Source organism: Megascapheus bottae, chromosome 5 (genome assembly GCF_031878675.1).
Source record: "Megascapheus bottae isolate mThoBot1 chromosome 5, mThoBot2.hap1, whole genome shotgun sequence".
In the NCBI taxonomy this organism is placed as follows: Eukaryota; Metazoa; Chordata; class Mammalia; order Rodentia; family Geomyidae; genus Megascapheus; species Megascapheus bottae.
Window position 1 is genome coordinate 23,377,496 of NC_143513.1, and position 22,987 is coordinate 23,400,482.

Here is a 22,987-nt window from a genome sequence, read left to right on the forward strand (position 1 = left end):
CACACCTGTAATCCTAGTCACTCAGGAGGCTGAGATCTGAGGACTGCCAGGAAGGAAAGTCCGTGGCTCTTTTCTCCAATAAAACTACTCAGAAAAAGCTTGAAGGAGCACTGTGGCTCAACTGGTAGAGTGCTAGCCTTGAGCACAAAGAGGTTCAGGACCACCCAGACCCTGAGTTCAAGCCCCGGGACTGGTAAAACTAAAGAACTCAGCATAAGTATTTAATAATAATTTTGTATTTCCTTTTGTCCTTGTGGCCAGAGTAGTTTTCCATTGTGTCTTATAAAGGCATTTCTTTCATCTACTAAATGCAATACTAAATGGTAATAAATCATTGCTCATTGAATTCTACAACCTCAACTACATTAGCCAAGGAATTCTAGCCTCTATATATCATAATTAACATGAAATAATATTTTAAAATTGTAGTACAGCAAAAGTTTACATGTCACTAATTCTAGGTGGTCAGAACACTATTAATTTATTGAATTTAAGAAGAAAAAGGAAAAAAATAATCAAGACAGATTTTATCTGTGAAGCTAGAGGAAGTGTTGTATTAGCCTGAGTCTAGTCAGTGGAGCGATACCACAGTTACTTGAACATGAAAAATTTTTTTTTTGGTGGGTTACGTGGCTTGAATTTGGCCTGGGCACTGTCCCTGAGCTCTTCAGCTCAAGGCTACCACCCTTCCCTTGAGCCAAGCCCTACTTCCCATTTTCTAGAGGTTAGAGGTTGATCAGAAATAAGTCTCTTGTCCTTTTGTGCCCAGGCCGGCTTTGAACCTTGATCCTCAGATCTCAGCCTCCTGAGTAGCTAGGATTATAGGCTTGAGCCACTGTGCCCAGCGGGAAATTTTAATATAAAGAATTAACCAGAACTGGGCACAGATGGCTCACACCTGTAATCCTAGTTACTCAGGAGGCTGAGGTTGAAAGTCAACCTGGGCAATACAGTCTGTGAGACTCTTATCTCCAATTAACCAGAAAACTGGAAGTTGTACTGTGGCTCAAGGGGTAGGGTGGTAGCCTTGCACTGAAGGACTCAAGGGACAGTGCCCAGGCCCAGAGTTCAAGCCCCACAACTGACCAAAAAAAAAAAAAAAAAAAAAGAACCAGATCAGGCTCAGACTGGTAGGAATAAAGGGGACTCAAAGTAATGTAACAGACAATACTTCCAAGACTGAGAGAGAAGGCCAAAATAAGAATAGCCCTAGAGCTCAGATAAGCCTTGGAGAGGCATGGCTAAAGGTCACTGAATGAAGAAATCTCTCAGAGAAATTCTTATGCTACTGTGATGGTAGATTTGCCAGAAATTCACCGTCTGGAATTTTTGCCAGATAGCCACAGTCTGGAATTTACTGCAAATCTTCCCACTGCTCTGTGTTGGAAATTTGCCCTCTATATCATCTGGAACTTGCAAAAAAGATGTCCTCTGCATTTCTGGGCAAGCTGTTCCCAGCACCGTATTTCACTGGAAATACTCCAAAAACTGTCTAGAGGGGAACATGGGGGATGGGGAGAGTGGAACGCATGGGGGTGAGTTTCTGGGTACTGAGTGTTGGATGCTGATTACTAATTGACTAAGGTATCACACTTAAGTCCCTAGCACTGAGTGTGCTTGTTACTGGAAAAGAGGGTATAGGACATATACACTGGAGGAACCACTTGTGCAAAGGTAGTGTTGAATGAATACATAGGAATTAGGAAGCACAATTCTTTTTTGTGTCTCTCACTAACAAAACTCAACATGGTGCAGAGAGCCAAGGAAAGGATTGAAGGACCCAAATGCATTTTCACAGAATAGGTTAAAAAAAAAAGTACTGACATTTGGCATGACACTCATCCTTCAGTTTCAGGCTTCTGCTCCAAGTTTTAGGCTCCTTAAGAATGTTTCAATGAAATAGGTAGGTAAATGACTGGACTTGTCAATCATGGGTCAATTTTCTAATATTAGAGAAGTGATGAGATGTATAACCAGCCCTTTAGCTTAGCATCCATTAGATGGTCATGAATAATATCATGATAATATCATGGACTTTTCTAGAGCACTTTTTTATTTTAATGCAAACTCTTTTGGATTGGATGGAATGACATTCTGACTGAAGTGGGATGAGATGGGCAAGAAATGGTACAGTGCACGATTCAAAATTCTAGAAATGAAAGGTTTGTGCAAGTGAAGTAGAAGAGGGACCCTGATTGCTGGGAAGAAGTGTATTGAAGGAGCTTTGTTATCTATCTATCTATCTATCTATCTATCTATCTATCTTAAAAATAAATGAAAAAGGTATTTGAAAGACAAAGGTATAGATCCAGGAGAGATGGAGGGTTTGAATATGGAAAACAGACTCTAAAAAAGGGGGCAGAGGATGGGACCTATGGAAATAATAACATATTCCAACTTAAATCATGATGGGGCCTTTTTAAAAGCTAATCTTCAGAAAATTATCTTGATAAGAATTTCTTAAAATAACTTTTATTAACATCGATATGCAAGTGACTCATAAATTCAATAAAACAAACATTTCCTTGGTAGAAGCTTTTTTACATAAGGCCCATAAGAATGCAAAGTTGTACATTGGCCTTTACTCTTCACAGCAAGATAAAGAAGTTCAGGAATATTTACATCCCAGGAACTCTTAGTTATACAAGGAACAAAGAACACTCTAAGGAGCCAGGTTGGCAATGGTTTACTCAAGATTAAACCTTTGCAGGCTCTGGAACTTCATAAATCAAACCTTCTCCCCTGATAGTTCAAGAAACTTCACAAAAAAAGTTTCAAAACAGAACTTCACAAAAATTTTTTGCCTGATGGGGTTGGGTGTCAGGGGCTCTCTTGTATAATCCTAGATACTTCAGATGCTGAGATTTGAGTATCTCAGTTCAAAGCCAGCCCAGGCAGAAAGTTTGTGAGACTGTTATCTCCAATTTACCACCAAAAAGAGTCAAAAGTAGAGATGAGGCTCAAGTAATAGAGCACTAGCTTCAAGCACAAAGTTCAGGGACACCGCCCAGGACTGGCAACCTGCCCCCTGACAAAAAGAGACACAAAAAATTGCCTAGTTTTTCCAGAGATAATCTGTAGTTGCTAAAACATATGATAATCAGAATCTACATACTGTTGGACAAAATATACTTAGTGTGTAAGATCAGACACCAAGGGAATCTGGGTACTGGAAGTGAAACAAATGTGCATGAGTCTGGGAAAGGGGTGGGATGTAGGTGAAGAAAATGATAGTTCACAGATGTTATGATGAATGAAAGATACATTTGAGGAAACACGTCTTAGTGGATTAGATATCTTCATGCGTTTGGAAAAAGGCTTTAGTGGCCATATTTGAACAAGCAAGTTAGAAGAAAAGGAGGCTATGGTCAAAAGATAGGATGCTTGGTTCTGAAGGATATGACAAGGTCAAAGGTATGATCCCAGAAAGCCATACTTATCGAAGAAAACATTGGTGATTAGGCACTCAGGAAACTAAAAGGCTAGGATATTGTCATTGTAAGTTTAATCTCATCCAAGTAGGAGCTGAAGATATTTATACACAAGAGATTGCAATAGGACAGTACTCTGTGAATAAGGAAAAACAATCTGGAAATCAGATAACAGCTGTTAGGATGGAGGAGGAGGAAATAACCAAATGGCATGTAACTGAAAGACTCAATTTAAAGATTTTAAAACAAGAATTTAGTGAAATGACTGGGATGCAATAAGGAGCAAATTTTGTACCAAAAACATATAACAAGAAAAAAACCAAACTCAAATAGAAACCCAAGTAAAAATATCTAAGAGCTAAGGTATGAGAGAGAGGAAAAAAACCCTATTTTTTGGAGTATTAGAAATACTTTTTTTTTTTCCAGTCCTGGGCTTGAGCTCAGGGCCTGAGCATTGTCCTTGGACTTTCTCAAGGCTAGAGCTCTACCACTTGAGCCTCAGCACCACTTCCGGCTTTTTTCTACATACCAAGGAATCGAACCCAGGTCTTCATGCATGCTAGGCAAGCACTTTAACCACTAGGCCAAACTCCCGGCCCTGAAATACTTTTTTTCTATGATCCTTCAAAGCCTATTATTATCCAAACTTCATCATGAAAAGCTTTCTTTTTAGCTGGAATGCCAGTACTTGAAAGATAGTGGGTCATCCTGACTACAAAATGAGTTTTTCCACAGTATATGACCAAAAATGATTTAACAAGAAGCAACAAGACAGGATAGGAAATGTATGAACCTTGGAGTTAGACTTGCTTTCAGGTCTAATTCCTTTTTTCTTTTCATGACCACTTTCTTATTCACCTTTCCTGAGTCCCTATTTCTCAACAAAATGGGAATACTTCTAGCTTACAAGAGGGTTGCTGTGGGAAATAGAGTGGACTAAACAGCAGTCCATACTGGTAAGTATGCAGTATTCCATACATGGGAAATGCTATTTGTGTGATTACTGGTCATCTTCCTGACTCCTTTGTCTAAGCTCTTAAATTCTGACTGGGAAATTCATCTTGTCTAATTTCTCATTACAACCCTAATATAACAGTGTAGGCCTGACTGTTCCATTAAAAGTGTACTGTTAATATACGTTTATATTGTCTTCTCCAATCTGAGTATCTTACTATTCATTTTATTCTTTAGTCACCTACATTTTCATGGGCTATTTTTTCCCTATGTAAATGCATGTCTTTTAGAGAAAGTCAACACATTTTTCCAATGAACACAGAAGATAGGTAATATGTAGAAGGTCAAGACAAGTGGACAGAGGCTACTTGAAAGTATAATTGCTCCAAAGATTGTGTGGGTTGTTTACTGTCCAATAATTCTTTGAATAAGTCTACAATTCCTTACTCACCATTTTGAAATCCAGGAAGCACTAATTTCTATTTATTTATTTTTAGATTTTGTGGAAGAACATGTCCTGACAGGAGTCATTTGTTATTACACCTTGATTTCAGCTAAACCCACAGTGGCAAATGGCAAAACCTGATTTGAAATGAGGCTAAATGCTTCATTTGTCTTAGTCTGATAGTTCATTTTTTCTCCCCTGGAAAGAATGTTAACTTGATTATACAGTGCTGCTGCAGACCTCCTAAAATATAAAATGTTCTAAAAATCTGAAGAAGCTGAATTCTGAATTTAATCTAGCAGAAAGGCCTCATAAAAGGAATTGTGAGTTCATACCTCATTGCTGCAGATAGAAGCAAGTTTTGAAAAATGCAATGAAATGCTGAAACTAACTTTTCTTTCTGAGAGCACACTCTAAAAATTCAAACAACTATTATTAAAATGAATAAAGCAAATCAATAATTGAAAAAAATAAGGACCTTTTGGGGAAAATGTCTAAAAATTCAAGAAATTAAGATTAACATAGGGCTGAAGGTGTGACTAAAATCAGAAGAGTTCCTGAGTTAGCAAATGCAAAGCTCTGAGTTCAAATCCTAGTACTGCCAAAGTAAAATAAAGAATACACAAAAATCCCCCCAAAACCCCCCAACAAAATAAAAATTATCTGCACATAAAATTTTCTATTATAGTTTCTACTTTTTACTAACTGAAAGTTTCTACAATATGAAATTCATTACCCATAAATAAGTGATGTAATAATACAAAGAATGAGATCTGAAAAGTGTTTATCCAGCTCACTGCTGTATTTTATCCCGCCCCCTTTTCCCACTTTCATTATATTTACTTTTTTCTTTTGTCGGTTGCGGGGCTTGAACTCTGGACCCGGGTGCTGTCCATGAGCTCTATCAACTCAAGGCTAGCGTTTTACCCCTTGAGACAGAGTGCCAGTTCCGGTTTTCTGGTGGTTGACTGGAGATAAGAGTCTCCGGCCTCTCGTGCCGGGCTGGCTTTGAACCTGAGCCTCAGATCCCCGCCTCCTGAGTGGCTAGGATTACAGGCGTGAGCCTCCGCACCGGGCTGGTTATTTTTATGACTAGGCTGCTGCCTCGAACGTCGGTGATCACTTATGTCGCACAGTGGTTTTTCATCTGTACGATCAGAAGGCTGGGACTAAACCACGTGTAATGGTTCTCCAGGGTTTTTAGGGAAGATCAAGTGCGACGTGTCGTTCAAAACCAAGTTCAAAGAGCTCAGCCCCGGGAGGAAATCCCCTGGCTGCGGGATGGGCGGGCCGAGCCCGCGCGGCAGCGGAAGTGACCGCCCCTTGGGGCGGAAGTGACGTACCGGCCCCGCTGTGAAGGTAGGTGTTGCCGGTCGGTAGAGGGAGGCGGCGGCGGTGGCGGAAGAGGTTCGACGGCTGATGGCGTCTGGGTGCTGGAAACTTGTTTAACGTCCCTCTCGTCCCGGGAGTCCCTCACGGGGTAAGCTGCCGTCCCGATTGGTCCGGTCGTCCGGGACAGGGCGAGCCCACACCCCCAGGCCAGAGCTGGGGGGGGTGGGGAGCTCGTGCTGCACCCCCAGCCCGTAGAACCTGGGGGGCCCGGCGGGGCTGGAGCTCCGCGGCGACGCGGTGTCTAGATGACAGCGCTTCCCTTCCCAAGGACGACCCCGCTGCGATGGTGCGGACGAACGGGACGGGGCGCCGTCGCCGCGGGTCGGCCTTGGGGTCGGAGAAGCGGCTCCACGGAGCCGGTGCGGGAGGCCGCGGGCTGGGCCTCGGCGGCGGCGGTGGCGGGGGCGGGGGTGGGGGGGGCTCACGGGGCCCGGGGCGGGGGGCGAGGGCCCAGGACCGGGAGACTCGCGTCGGAGGCTTGGCCCGGGTGGACTGTCACGAGAGCCGTGCGGGTGTCGGCGGAGTCGGAGGGGAAGGCTGGCGGGGCGAGGCGAGCCGCGGTGTTTTGGTCTGAGCCGCCGCCGGCCGCCTCCGGGTCGGAGGGACGCGGGTCTCGGTCAGCTGGTTTAAGCGATTAGTGAGGGCTTCATCTCTTTGTGAAGGGCTTGTGCCGGAAGGGGGACTCACGGGTTCTGTGTTTTCCTGCCCCCCCCCCCCCCCCCCCCCGCCTTTTCGGGTCAACTTGTCTGGATTTCACACTGCGCCTCGGCGGCCCCTCCCCCACCCGGAGTTGTTTGGACAAGTCCACGGCGGTGCGCACGTCCCCACTCGCGCCCGTCGCTAGGTGAGGTGCGGCCCGAGCTCAGCTGGGGTGCCGGCAGGTTTTTCTCTACGGAAAAAAAAAAAATACAGATCGTACTTTATGGAAGTTTGATTCGGAAGACGTTTTTGCCTTTAGCTTTCATACGTTTTGAGTTTTCTAAAATAGTCAGAAATTAATACGCCGAAAATATAGAGGAGAAATTTTTCTTTTTCCATTTTGACGTTAAGCATTTTCAGTTTTTTTAAAAAATTGTTATCATAACAATACAGAAGGGTTACAGTTAGACAGGTAAAATGTACAGTTATTTGTGGGCAATGTCACCCCTTCCCTCGCTCCCAAGAGAAAAAAATTTTTTTAATCACTGCATTCTGCTGTTAACGTTCCCACAAGTACTAATTATAATTTTGCTGCTCAATTCTAAAAACATTTAGAAAGATCGTTTTAATACATTAAAGTAGGCTGATTATCCTCGCGTTGAGTATCTTTTGGTGTGGAGGAGGGCAGAGTCAAAGCCCTCTTCATTCTGTTTTTCTCATGGTAAACTTTTGTTTATTTAAAACTTGTTTCTATTTTCTGGATTGATTTCTTTTTTTTTTTTTTTAAAAGCAGCTCACTTTCAAATAGTCTTACTGTGGTTATTTGTTTCTAGTCACCACATGCTCCCCTCCTTCCCCCCAGCATTTTGTGTGTGTGTGTGTGGTGTGTGTGTGTGTGTGTGTGTGTGTGTGTGTGTGTAGGGGGGAGCACTACTGGGGCTTGCACTCTGCAGGCAGGTGCTCTGCTTGATGAACTAGCCTCCAGCTCGTTTTTGCATTATTTTTGAGAGAGGGTTTTTGGCTAACTACTTGCTATGCCTGAGCCACTGTCATACCCATTTCTGCTTCCCAGGAAGCTAAAATGACCAGCTGTTGAAGAAGGGGTCTTGAGTACATTTTGCTTGGGCTAGCCTTCAACCATGATCCCCTGCCCTACCCCTTGAGCCACAGCCCCACTTCCAGTTTTTTTCTTGTGATTAATTGAAGATAAGAGTCTCTCGGTCTTTAGTGCCCTAGCTGGATTGATCCTCAGATCTCAGCCTCCTGAGTAGCTGGGATTATAGGCAATAGTCACTGCACCTGGTTGGAAGTACAGAATTTTTACTGCTAATCCACAACTTCATGTGCTTTGAGCTCATGAATATTCTGGAAATTTTCAGACATACACTAAAGGAAATGGCACAGTAAAGTTATCAGAGTTGTCAATCTTGTTTCTTCCTCTGACACATTCTTCACTCCTTCAAAAGCAAATCTCTGGGACTGGGAGTGTGGCCTACTGGTGGATTGATTTCTTAGCATGCATGAAGACCAATGTTTGATTCCTCATACACATACCACATACACATACACATACCACATACACAGAAAAAGCCAGAAGTGGTGCTGTGGCTCAAGTGGTAGAGTGTGTTAGCCTTGAGAAATATCCAAGGACAGTGTTCAGGCCTTGAGTCCAAGCCCCAGGACTGGCCAAAAAACAAAACAGGACTGGTTAAAAAAAAGCAAATCTCGGGGCTGGGAGTTTGGCCTAGTGGTTAAAGTGCTTGCCTAGCATGCACGAAGACCCGGGTTCAATTCCTTGGTACCACATACATAGAAAACAGCCGGAAGTGGTGCTGAGGCTCAAGTGGTAGAGCTCTAGCCTTGAGAAAGTCCAAGGACAGTGCTCAGGCCCTGAGCTCAAGCCCAGGACTGGCAAAAAAAAAAAAAAACAAATCTCATAAATACATTTTGATATAATTAGATTAGTATCTCTTAATGATAGTCATTTTTATTTTTTAGATATCTTTTTTCTTTGTGAATTCTATTTGGTATGACTGGAAAATTTCTTAAAGATATTTAAATTGAAAGTAAAGCTTCATCTATTTAATATGCAGAAGTTCTTTGTATGATCTATTTGCTAAGTATACTAAGGCTTACATTAATTAGTTAAATAGCAGGTTATCAAGAGCCACTAGAAAAAAGTACCACAAGAAGCATGAGGTGGGCTTTTACAGATCTTAACAGAAAAAGTGAAGATAGCATTGTGTGAAATGCTTCCCCCCTTTTTTTATGTATAAGTTACTCTCTCTCTATATATATATATTTAAATGTTAATGAATTTCCAAAATAAAAAAATGAATATTAGATTTAGGACTTAGAATACCTCTAGAATTTATTTATATGTATCCTTCGTTAAACTATACATTATAGAGTTATACACATTTTAAGAGAATGTTATAGGTAGAAAACCTGTGAGAGGGACCAGCTATCCATATGTATATTCATTTTAGACATTGTTTCCAGACAGTTGTGTCCAGACCTTTAATTGTTGACTGGAAACATTTTATTTACTTTGGCTAACTTAATACATCCTTGTTTCTGGAGATGAACTTCAGAGAATGTTAAAAAGATTTTGGTATGCTTTCACTTCCTTTTGAGTGAAGAACTATTTTCTTTTTCTAATAGATAAAAAGTTCTTTTTCTCCAGATATTAGTGAAGCTACACTTCTCAATCATTACCACAAGGTGATGCAGTGACTTTGCACATTGCTTCTCTCCTGGTGATACACATGCACAGCTTTGGCCTTTCCTGTCAGTGAATTTAATCCTTTTTATAAGCTTTTCTATCATTTTGCTCATTTGATATCTATGGGAGAATTGAAGTGATGGAACTCTGTGAGAATTAGAAATTTTATCAGAGTAGGTTGAATCATGATGTTATTTCTAGCTTATATTCACTGATGTTAACTTTTTTTTTTTTTTTTGGTCTGTCATAGGGCTTGACCTCTGGGCCTGGGCTGTTGTTCCTGAGCTCTTCAGCTCAAGGCTACCGCCCCTAGCCCCTGAGCCAGTGCCACTTCTGGTTTTCTGGCGGTTAATTAGAAATAAGAATCTCATGTACTTTAGTGCCCCGGCTGGCTTTGAACCTCAATCCTCAGATATCAGCCTCCTGAGTATCTAGGATTACAGGTGTGATCCACTGTGCCCAGCTTTGATGCTAATATTTTTCTTTTTTTTTAATATTTTTTATTGTAATTAATAAAAGGGTTACATGATATTTGCCAGATAGAAAGTGCATTAATTCACATACATTGATACCCTTTCACATGTCTTGGTACCCATTACCCTCCCCCCCACCCCCCCTACCCGCCTTGGTTTTCCCCCCTTCCCTATCAAATTTGATGCTAATATTTTTCAAAGATTTTTTTTTTAAATTTCATTAATTGTGGGTAATGTATAGAGTGGTTATAATTACATTTGCCAGGTAGTGGGTGCATTACTTCTCCGCACATTGACACCCCTTCTCATGTTTTTGTCCCCATTTCTCTGCCCCTACTCCCTCCCAATCATCTTGTTTTCCCCTCCCTTCCCTTCCTTTGTAAAGATTTTGTTTATTTGCTTGTTTTTTCTATTGTGGGGCTTGAAGTCTGAGCCTCAGCATTGTCCCTGAGCTCTTCAGCTCAAGGCTACCACTCTACAGCACCACTTCCAGTTTTCTAGTGGCTAATTGGAGATAAGGATCTTATAGACTTTAGTGACAGGGCTGGCTTTGAACTTTGATCCTCAAATCTCAGCCTCCTGAGTGGCAAGGATTATAGGGGTGAGCAGTGGCACTGGGCTTCACATAGGTTTTTTTCTTGGCCAGTCCTGGGGCTTGAACTCAGGGCCTGAGCTCTGTCCTTGGGCTTTCTGAAGGCTGGTACTCTACTGCTTGAGCCACAACACCACTTCAGGCATTTTCTATGTATGTGGTAAGGAGGATTCAAACGCTGGTTGTCGTCGTGCAGGCTAGGCCAAACTCCAGGCTCCTCCTCATAACTTTTTAAACAGAAATCTACCTCTTGCCCACTAGCTCTACCCTAGCCCTTCTTGCTTGGTGTAAGTTTCTCCTGGGTTAGCTTCCTTATACTTCTCATACCTCTCATGTAGTTGGGATTACAGGCATGAATCACTGTGCTGAACATTTTGAAAAATTGTGTGATTTTTATTGTAATTATTGTAAAGGTGGTAATCCCAAAGGGGTTACAGTTACATAATTCAGGTTATGAGTATAGTTCTTTCTGGAACGTTCATCCCCATCCCTTCCCTCACTCTCTCCTACGTTTTTTCCTTTTGTCCCTACCTGCAAAGTTGTATAGCTTATTTTCAGCATCATGCTAAGTTCTCTCCTCTCCTCTCCCCTTCCCTTCCCTTCCCTTCCCTTCCCTTCCCTTCCCTTCCCTTCCCTTCCCTTCCCTTCCCTTCCCCTTCCCCTTTCCCATCCCCTTTCCCTTTCCCTTTCCCTTTCCCTTTCCCTTTCCCTTTCCCTTTCCCTTCCCCTTCCCCTTCCCCCCCCCCCTCTGGGTTGGGGCAAGGGAGCTTGTGTTTGCTTAGCTTACTTGTTTGGTTTGTTTGCTTGCCTTTGGCTGGCACTCTTTACCATTTGCCTCTAGTCCTGCTTATGCTGGATCTCTTAGACTTTTTGTGCTTGGGTTGGGCTGAAACCACTTTTCTCTGAATAGCTAGGATTGCAGCCTTGAGCCACTGATGCCTAGCTGAACTTTTTGTTCAAGCTGGTCTCACATCATGATTTTCCTATAATTTGGGAGTATCTAGTATTACACATATGTGCCACTATGCTGAGGGAATTGCTGTGTAGCCCAGCAAACTTGTGATCTTCCTGCTTTAGGCTCCTGAGTGCGGGGCTCACAGGTATGTGCCACAATCCATAGCTAGCAGTAAAGTTTCTTAATGACTAAAACGTAAGAAGAGTACTGCTGTGCTTGATCTGTAGAACCTTCATTGATCAGTGAAGTAAATTAGATGTAATTTGGTTAGCAAAAATATAGCATCCTGATTCCCCCCCAATAGTACAGGAATTCTTGTAATGCCTCAGAAACAAGTGCCATAAGCGTGGTTGTTTATACAGATAAACAAAATCAGTGGATACACTGATTCTGGACATATTCTGTAGAATGCTTTTTTGAGTAAATCCCGAAGTGTTTCCTTTCTCTTAAAAGTAGAGCACAAAGTAAGAATCTATTTTGAATAGTCTATTTGGATCTTGTTTTTACAGTGTATCTGATATTTACTACTTGGTGTTTACGCAACTAGTGAGCATTCACTGAATTCTTAATAGATTTTAACAACATGTATTTCATTGACACTATACTTTTTAATATCATTTACTCTGAATCCATAAATATATGGACAGGATACATGAACAGTGAAAGTCAAGAAAGGCTCATTAACCCAGGACAAAAGGGTAGAATTGATATGGGTAGAGAGGAACCAGATAGGTCATGCTATTTAAGGTGGACAAGGTATGACTTAAGTGATGGAGCACCTTGCCTGACAAGTGTCTGCCCACAAAACAAAACAGAAAAAACCCTCTGAATCACTAAGGTAGACCAGCTGAGAGTTTATATAATTGAAGAGCTTTGAATAGGCTTCAACAAGAAGACTGAAATTGAATGAGAAGTGGTAGTGCAGATTTCCAGCTGTTCAGGTAGAGTAGGAGTTACAGATCTTAATGATATAGGATTAAGATTATTTGGAGAGGCACCAGAGGGGAGGGAAATAGAAGTGTACCCCCTGCCACAGACATACATGTATATGCTTAGGTCCCATTTCCAGAAAGTCATGATTGTTTTTCTTCAAAATTTTGAAAACTTCCTGATGATTGTGATGAGAGGCCAGGATTGAGAAGTGCTGGTCCAGGTATTTACGCCATGTGTTGAAAATGTAGGCAGAGAGGTTAGCATCAGGTTCAACTATACTATGTCTACAACTTAGGGAGAAAAGATGGCTTTGGATGGTCATGATGAACTTCAAGGATTCTGTAGAAAGTAAAAGTTAAGTGATCAATATTTTAAGAACTAACAAAAACATAATATATCTGCATGGAAAAAACGTGTGGCATTTCACTGAATTTCAGGTTCGTAAGTATTTTCAGTTAGAGGCCACTAGGCTTAGGCTTTTCAAGAGAGTTGAGGGTTATTTTGTTATATTTAGTTTTTTTTTTTTTTTTTTTTCCCCTGTCCAAGGGCTTGAACTCAGGGCCTGAGCATTGTTCTTGGGCTTTTTTTCTCAAGGGTCTTGAGCTCTACCACTTGAGCCACAGCAACTTCTGGCTTTTTTTCCTGTGTATGTGGGTCTTCATGTATGTTGGGCAAGCACCCTTATCTCTAGGCCAAACTGCTAGCATGTAATATTTAGTTTTTAAACATGACCTTGCTTTGTTAGTTCAGTCTGATCTTAAACTCAGATTCTTTCATCTCAACTTTCTAGATGCTGGGATTTCAGGTGGGTACCACTATATCCAGATTTGATTATGGCTTTTAAACTTCCATGTAATTTTCTGAGCCATATTGATATTTCTTAGTTGGTATTTTTAATTTCTTAAGAGAAATTCCAATATTCAAAAAGTGTATCTTTTCAATTATGACATGAAAGTTGGATTCAGAATTTATTTTCAGCTGGGGGCGGTGGCTCATACATGTAATCCTAGCTGCTCAAGAGGCTGAGATCCGAGGATCCCAGTTCAAAGCCAGCCTGGGCAGGAAAGTCAGACTCTTCTCTCCAATTAACCACCAGGAAACAGCAAGGGGCACTGTGGCTCAAGGGTAGGGTGGTAGCCTTGAGCTGAAGAGATCATAGACTATGCTCAGGCCCAGAGTTCAAGTCCTACAACCGGCAAAAAAGCACAAAACAATATTTTTTAAGACAAATTTATTCTTAGCTAGCATAATTTAACTTATATGATTTAATTGTTGCAGAGTTACAATGACATCATTTCAAGAAGTTCCACTGCAGACTTCCAACTTTGCCCATGTCATCTTTCAAAATGTGGCCAAGAGTTATCTTCCTAATGCACACTTGGAATGTCATTACACCTTAACTCCTTATATCTATCCACATCCCAAAGACTGGATTGGTATATTCAAGGTAAGAAAGCTTTCTGAATGTTATTTTACATAAGCTCTTTTATTTTATCTTTAAACAGTCCTGGAAGTAACTTATACTAGCTTTACCATAACTCTGAACTAAGGTTTAGTTTTGTGTACATATTAGAGAATAATGTAGCAGTGCACAGTAGTATGAAACAAATGTTGGGACCTTTATTTCTTTAGAATGAATTGCTAAGGTTTTGTAAAAAACTATTTTTCGTAAAAAAGGAATTTTTTGCAAGGTTTTCTCTGCTCAAGACTAGCATTCTACCACTTGAGTCATAGTACTACTTCTGGCTTTTTCTGTTTATATGTTATATGTTATATAGTATATGAGGAATCGAACCCAGAGCTTCATACATGCTAGGCAAGCAATCTACCACTAAGCCATATTCCCAGCCTGTGCTCTACCACTTTGAGCCACAGCACAACTTCCAGTTTTATGGTGGTTAATTGGAGATAAGAATTTTGTGGATGTTCTTTCCAGGCTGGCTTTGAACTGAGATCTTCAGATCTCAGCCTCCTTAGTAGCCAGGATTATAGGCATGAGTCACTGGCACCTAGCTCGGATAGTTAACGTTATGTAAACTAAGAACTACTATGCCTGGCATAGTTACTGTTTTTGTTACTCTTTTTTAGGTTGGATGGAGTACTGCTCGTGATTATTACACATTTTTATGGTCCCCAATGCCTGAACATTATGTAGAAGGATCTACAGTCAATTGTGTACTAGCATTTCAAGGTAAGGGTGGAACACTGCAGAGCCCAATAAAATTCTCTTGTTACCATAAAAATGCTCGCCTAGTCACAATGATATGCTTAGGCATATCATTAAATTGGATACCAAAGGTAGTGTTCTTGTTGAGCAAAGGTCCCAAGAATATAAATATCAACTCTAGGCCTACAGGGTATTTTAACAGACACATAGAATTTGATTTGCTAACTTTTATTAAAGAGAAAGAGTGTTTTTTTCTGGATCCTTACTTTTTTTGGTGACTTATTTTTTTCAAATGAGAAAATACTAATATCGAGAGGGACACATAGGAAAGGTTAATTATTGGTACTAAGTTGAAGTTAGATAGGAGTAAAAAATTCTGTAGTGCTTATATTATAGGGTGACTATAGGTCACAATTGTGTATCTCAAAACTAGAAAAAAATTTTCAATGTTTAGCCATAAAGAATGGTGAATTTTGAGGAAAGGGTATGTTTACTCTAATTAATTACACAGTGGATATTTGTTTCACTATATCTTATGTACCCCATTAATATGTGGTAGTTTTTGTGTTTTTATGTATTCATCAAATAAATTTAAATGAGAAATGGATTCTTTTTCTTTTTTCTTTCTTTTTTTTTGTTGGTCATGGGACTTGAACTCTGCGCCTAGGTGCTATTCCTGAGTTCTTCAATGAGCTCAAGGCTACTGCCCTACCCCTTGAGCCACAGTGCCACTTCCAAGTTTCTGGTGGTCAATTGGAGATAAGAGTTTCGAAAGGGGTGCTGTGGCTCAGGGGATAGGGCAGTAGCCTTGAGCTGAAGAGCTCAAGGACAGTGCCCGGGCCCAGAGTTCAAGCCCCATGACCAACCGAAAAAAAAAAGTCTCATGGACTTTTTGTGCCTGGGCTGGCTTTGAACAACAATCCTCAGATCTCAGCCTCCTGAGGAGCTAGGATTACAGGCATGAGCCACCACGCAGGGCTTGGATTCTTCTTTTTTTACAAACAAATGTAGGAAATTAGAGGGGAGAAAATATTCCAATGAAAACCACAAAGATAATTTAACAGGATTTAAAGTAGTTATATTAGTTCTGTCTTGTGATGGTTCCTATAAAATGGTTCCTATAAATATAATAGAAAATAGATTCCTAACATGACATTATATATAGGTTTTTTTCTTTTTTAAAAAAAATGGTGGGGCCGGGAGTTTGGCCTAGTAATAGAGTGCTTGCCTAGCATGGATGAAGGCCTAGGTTCAACTCCTCGGTACCACATACATAGAAAAAAGCCAGAAGTGGTGCTGTGGCTCAAGTGGTAGAGCTCTAGCCTTGAGAAAGTCCAAGGACAGTGCTCAGGCCTTGAGCTCAAGCCCAGGACTGGCAATAACAACAAAAAATGGTATCTGAACTCAGCAAAGGCCCAAGATGTTCTCCAAATGTTGTGTGTCTCTTTAGGAGTGTTCAACAGATAGAATAGAACATTTAAGTCCTTCAGGTTAGGTCAAAAGTAGTAGTTATATTCCTATCTAAAAATTTTCCAGGGTCCTTGCAAAGGCATCACAGTTGTTCTTCTGTTTGTTTGTAGTGTAACATTTTTGCCATGAGAAAAAACTGTAGGTGACTTTTACAAAATGTAGCTGAAGAAATAGTATTTATAGATCAAGTTTTCTGTTACCCAACATATTGAGGCCATATTGTATTGTAATAAGAAATAAATTTCCTTTTCTTGAGCTAGGTACTGGTGGCTCACACCTGTAATCCTAGCTTCTCAAGAGGGTGAGATCTGAGGATCCCGATTCAAAGCCTGGTTCATAGCCAGATCAGGCATGAAAGTCCGTTAACCACAAGAAAACCAGAAGTGGCTGTGTGGTTCAAAGTGGTAGAGCTGTAGCCTTGAGCTGAAACACTAGATATAGTGCCCAGGGCCAGAGTTCAAGTCCCATGACCAAACAAAAGAAAAAAAGCAAACCCGAATTCCTTTTTCTTAATTCCTGTACTGAGTTCTTTAGATTCTGAGTTTTTCTTTTTCTTTTTTTTGTCGGTCAGGGGGCTTGAACTCTGGACCTGGGTGCTGACCCTGAGCTCTTCAGCTCAAGTCTACCTCTCTATCACTTGAGCCACAGCTCCACTGGTGGTTAATTGGCGATAAGAGTCTCATGGACTTTAGTGCCTGGGCTGGCTTTGAACCATGATCCTAGCTAGGATTATAGACTTGAGCATCAGCGCCTGGCTTTGAACCATGATCCTAGCTAGGATTATAGGCTTAAGCATCAGCACCCGGCAAATTCTGAGTTCTCCCTCCCTCCCTCCCTCCCTCCCTCCCTCCCTCCCTCTCTCCCTCTCTCTCTGCCCCCTCCCTCTCCCTCCCCCCCTCTCTTTTTGCCAGTCCTGCGTCTTGAACTCAGGGCCTGAGCACTGTTGTTGGGCTTTCTCAAGGCTAGTGTTCTACCACTTGAGCCACAGCCCCACTTCCAGCTTTTTTCTATGTATGTAGTACTGAGGAATCAAACCCAGGTCTTTGTGCATGCTAGGCAAGCACTCTACCACTAGGCCAAACTCCAGGCCCCCCCCCCCCCATTCTTTAAAGTAACTAATTGCTACAAATATTAACAACAGTTTCCAACTTTGTTTTTTTTCTTTGTATTTCAAAGGAAGAAAATAAATGGATGCATAGTTGCTATGATTTTTTGGGGGGGAGTGTGGAGGTCTGATGAAATGATGTCAACTTTCTGATTTCCTTTTTTTTCATATATTTTTATTGTAATTAATAGAAGGGTTACATTATATTCACCAGATAGAAGGTGCGTTACTTCACAAACATTGTTACCCTTTCTCATGTCTCGGTCCCCATTTCCCTCCTCCACCCCTGCCCCTCATCTTGTTTTCCCCTCCTTTCCTATTCAATTTCAAATAACCAACTAAGCATATATACAGTATATCAGATAACAAGGTAAAATACTGTAACAATATGAGATAATCAAGAGACAGCAAGAGAGATGAAATAACAGTACATTAAGGACAACAATCGGATTTCCTTTTATATGAACACTTAGTTTAATGGGCTTAAAGACAGATTCACTTTATACTTGAAGGTCTAAAACTTGATAAACATGCAGTGATCCTGTAGTAGGGGTGTTTCACTCTTTATCATTGCATTTTTCCAGCCCTTGTATGATGGAACCTTCTGAACTTCCGATCCATAGGCTGGGACTCGGTTATTAGCCACCTTTGAAACAAAGACTCCTGGGAACAGTATCTTAATTTTCAGTAAATGGCCTCTTTAAACTCAGTAAATTATTTTGAGGAGCTCTATTTCTGAAACCAGAGTGCTCCTCAGGCAGGAAAAGAGCATTTCATTGTTGTCCCCCCACCCCGGAAAAAAAAAAAAAAGCAAATGCTTTATTAAGAGGAAGATCCCTCCTTGAGTTTGTCTCTTTGCTAATGGCATATCGCTGAATACCAATGTTAAGAACATGGGCATTTGTGGGAGATTGAAATTTTTTCTGTCTAAATTCTTTCCTATCTTCTTTCAGTTCCCTGTAACAAATGCTCCTGTCAGCAGACTGCTGCCCAGGCACATGCTTTGGCATCTGACTCTCTTAAGAACCAGTGAAACCAATGAGCTCAATTTTGTGGGACAGATTGAGAGGAGACAGGCTGGTCCTGGGCTGCTGCCCACAGCAACCTGAACATGGCCTCAGATCTTTCCTATAGTCGTCACATGTCCATAAAAGGAAAAATGACTCCTTTTCAAAGCAAGATACAATGGAGTCAAAGCAAGACCAATGGGGAGAATTGTTAGTAAAGTAAGCAAATGTAAGGTGTTGGCCCAGGTTGAACTTTTTTTTTTTTTTTTTTTTTTTGCCATTCCTGGCCTTGATCTCAGGGCCTGAGCACTGTCGTTGGACTTTCTCAAGGCTAGAGCTCTACCACTTGAGCCTCAGCGCCACTTCAGGCTTTTTTTTATGTATGTGGTACCGAGGAATCGAACCTGGGTCTTAGTGCATGCTAGGCAAGCACTCTACCACTAGGCCAAACTCCCGGCCTGCATGAACACTTTTTTTTTATTAAAGAATTTATTAACATTGATTTTTACATCATATTTCAATTGACATGTTTAACAAACAAGTGTTCAAGAAGGGAATCTATACACAGTCACTGGCACTTAGTTTTTAGAACATAATCAAAATTAGGCTAAGGGTTTGTATATCATAGATGCATATTAATTTATGAAATAAAATTATAGAGTCATAGGTTTTTATGTCTATGTAGTTGTGTTTATATTTCCAATACCATGTCCATAGCGTTGGGTATGCAAATACTGAGTCCTCGCTCTTGTACTGTTTGGATCTAATAGCTACATATTAAGGATACCATATGTTCCTTTGGTCTTGACTTGTCTCACTCAACATGATTCACTCTAGATTCATCTACTTCCCTGCAAACGGATGAACATTTTTTTAAGTGATAGTTTGCCTTGTTTATCTGATCAAGTGAATAAATCTAGATTAATTTAAAATGGTTGAAAGATCTATTAGTGGCAAAAATTACAGAATACTTTATCACTTGTTGCCTACATTGATAATTAAAGGAAATGGTAATTCTTTTTCTTTTTGGTGCTGTGTACTAAACCCAGGATCATTCAGACACAAGGAAAGTGGTGCATTGTTGAGCTGTGTTCCAACCCTAAAATTTTCAGTAGCTGTTAGTAAAAGTAAAGGTGAAATATTGATAGTCTTCAGAGCAACCTTTTTAAAAATATATATAGCTTCCATATTGTAGTTTCAAACAACTGTACTTTGGATTTTTTAAGTTATGCAGATACTTAAGATCCATCTCTAAAGATTGTGACTTAATTGGTTTGTGGTTTAGAATTTTTAGAACATCAACTAGTGAGCCCGATATGAAGGCCCAAGGGAACTGTTGGTATAGTAAATAATTAAAAAAAATACTGCCAACATTATCTAATTCACATGATTTTATCTAAATTATAATGTATTGTACTGCTTTACATTAGTCCATATCTTTTTTGTTGTTGGTTCTTGTTGTTGGTTGTGAGGCTTGGACTCTGGGCCTGGACTCTGTACCTGAGCTCTTCAGCTCAATGCCACAGTACCATTTCTATTTTTCTTGTGGTTAATTGGGGATAAGAGCCTCACAGACTTTAGTGACTGGGCTGACTTTGAACCGAGATCCTCAGATCTCAGCCTCCTGAGTAGCTAGGATTACAGGTATGAGCCACCCACCCAGCTGTCAGTCCATATGTTGGAGACATATGCAAAGCAGACTTAAATAATGGGCCTAACTTCAGATGGTTTTTCTGTTAAATTTAAGGAATTTTCTTACAGCAGTTTGAGATGTACTGAAAAATATTGAAAAGTACAGTTTTTTTTATAATCCCTTATCCTCATCCCTTCTAGCATCTCTTTATTAAATTGGGTGTTTGTTACAAAAGAGAAGTAATGTTTAATATTTTTGGCAGTACTGTCATTTTTTTATGTAGGTACATTACCATTTGAGCCATGCCCTACTTCTTTTTGCTTTAGTTATTGTTTTTTCCCAGGGCCAATCTATGACTTCATTTTTCCTATCTATTGTTTTCTACATAGCTGAGACCACGGATGCTTACCACCATGCTAGTCTTGTTGGTTAAGATGAAGATCTCATTATGTTTTGGGCTCCAGGTAGCCTTGAACTGCCATCCTCCCCATTTCTGCCTACTGAGTATAGTTAGGATTACAAGTGTGTCTCTGTGCTCAGCCTATGAACCAGTATTGACAGCTAGGTGTGGTATTAAATACCTGTAATCCCAGCACTCGTGGAGTGGCAGGATCATGAATTTGAGATTAGCCTTGGTTGTGTAGGGAGACCCTGTCTTAAATAGCAACAGTAAAACAATACTGATTCAGTTAACTTGAATGTTCATAGTTTACGGTAAGACTTTTCTTCACGATAATCCACTTTATGGATTCTGAAGACTGTATTGATCCACATATACTGGTTTTGGCAGGATCATATAGAATAGTTTGGTGCTCCCCAAATCCCTTTGTTCCATCTATTGATGTCTTTCCTCTCTCCAAACTCATAGTAACTCATTTTTATTTATTTAGTTCAGTGATGGAGTGCACCAAGACCCTGCCCTGGCTGGTGGCCACAGTTTGTGATTGGAGGCAAGCTGGCCTAGATGGGTTGGCTGATGTTTTTCTTCATTTCCCCCCTCTGCGTTTTCCCTGACTGCTGTAGGGACTGGGGGGCATCCTGAACTTGTTCTGGTTACTTCCTCCTTGTTGGGAGCCACAGTAGAATCAAATTGTACCTTGATTTGCATCAGACCATGGCTTTATTGTCTTATTGTTTTATGGCCTTATTCTGTTTAAATTACCTGAGATTTACCATATGAATGTAACAGTTGGAAGTTCCCTGGTTTCAAGAAGGGAGAAGCTGGAGTTGAATAAACGAGGCAGTCTTTACTTGGGCTGCAGACATCCCGGACCCGGGGTGTCTGTCTCTCTTCTATTTTTTCCTAGTCCTTGCCCCCTATTTCAGGAACCCCAATCTGCAAACCCTGGTTTGCTGCCGGCTGGCCCCGGCACCTCCTGAATGGTGGGGGTGATGAGGGAATCCATGACAGCTGCCAGAGGAGACTTTGGGTAACACGGTAACTTACAAGTAGTTGCACAGATGCTGGTCCTGAGATTACTGGTGTTAGTTTTTATATTCATAGTTATTTGTAGTTTGAATTGATCTAGATGAGAGAGTACAAACTTAGTAATTTAAACATACAATGCCCAAATATGAGTAGTATGAGCATGTGGAAGACTGAGTTTGAGAGATAAAATTGTGAACCTTAGGAGGAAAGACTTTAAATTGACTAACATTTTATAATGGCAAGTTTAATCATTTTGTTTGTTAACCACTTTTTAGGATATTATCTTCCAAATGATGATGGAGAATTTTATCAGTTCTGTTATGTTACCCATAAGGGTGAAATTCGTGGAGCAAGTACACCATTTCAATTTCGAGCTTCTTCTCCAGTTGAAGAGCTGTTAACTATGGAGGATGAAGGAAATTCTGACATGTTGGTGGTGACCACAAAAGCTGGCCTTCTTGAGGTTGGTACCAACAGAAAACTGAATCTCTTTTTCAGGCTAAACATAACTATCAAAATCCAATGCTTTTTAGTGAACTTAAATATCTTTTAAAAAATACTTAACAATATCTTTTTGTCAGGATTACTTTCTTGGTTCTTTTGTGGAAGAGACTGTCCCCCAGGGCCTAAATTTTGGCCAGTCCTGGGGCTTGAACTCAGGGCCTGAGCACTGTCCTTGTGTTTCTCAAGGCTAGAGCTCTACCACTTTAGCCATAGCACCACTTCTGGCTTTTTCTGTGTATTGGTACCAAGGAATTGAACCCGAGTCTGCGTACATGCTAGGCAAGCACTGTACCACTAGGCCAAACTCCTGGACCTCTAAAAATATTTTTTACATAGTAGATCATACAATGAATTACTGTGGAGAGAATTTAGAGCTAAAGCTTTTCTTATCTTTCCTTATCCTAATGCTTCTTTTTTTTTTTTTTTTTAATGATGGCCTATGGGCCAGGAGTTTGGCCTAATAGTAAAGTGCATGAAGACCTGGTTTCAATTCCTCAGTACCACATGCATAGAAAAAGGCCAGAAGTGGTGCTGAGACTCAAGTGGTAGAGCTCTAGCCTTGAGAAAACCCAAGGACAGTGCTCAGGTCCTGAGTTCAAGCCCAGGGACTGGCAAAAAAAAACAAAAAGAAAGATGGCCTAATCGGTTGATTGTTAAATAGTACAAATTGAAAGGATGATACTAAATGGGAGAGAGGCATGAGCCAATACATCTAACTATAATTGGATGTGAACATTGTTTTACTGTATAATAAGTACGTTTTCTCAGCATATGATAGTGAGTTAAGGAAGCATCCTAAGTCTCTTAGGTTGATTTTTTTTTTTTTTTGCCAATCCTGGGACTTGAACTCAGGGCATGGGCCCTGTCCTTGGACACTTTTTGCTCAAGGCTAGCACTCTGCCACTTGAGCCAATCCAGCTTTTTCTGTATATGTGGTTCTAGGGAACCAATCCCAGGGCTTTATGCATGCTACCACTAGACCATACTTCAGCCCAGGTTGAACTTTTTTTTTTTTTTTTTTGCCAGTCCTGGGCTTGAGCTGAGGGCCTGAGCACTGTCACTGTCCTTGGACTTTCTCAAGGCTAGGGCTCTACCACTTGAGCCTCAGCACCACTTCTGCCTTTTTTATGTAT

General features: G+C 40.8%; 1 protein-coding gene across 2 annotated transcripts in view; it reads left to right on the plus strand.

Annotated features, from left to right (window-relative positions):
- Nucleotides 1-6,226: 6,226 nt before the first annotated feature.
- Tax1bp1 (Tax1 binding protein 1) overlaps nt 6,227-22,987 on the plus strand; it is a 49,937-nt gene continuing 33,176 nt past the window's right edge. For both annotated transcript variants that reach the window (XM_090332807.1, XM_090332808.1), the window contains exons 1-4: nt 6,227-6,310; nt 13,818-13,986; nt 14,628-14,730; nt 21,626-21,813. In XM_090332807.1, the coding sequence (XP_090188933.1) occupies nt 13,825-13,986; nt 14,628-14,730; nt 21,626-21,813 (453 nt within the window). In that variant the 5' untranslated portion in view covers nt 6,227-6,310; nt 13,818-13,824. The remainder of the gene's footprint in view (nt 6,311-13,817; nt 13,987-14,627; nt 14,731-21,625; nt 21,814-22,987) is intronic.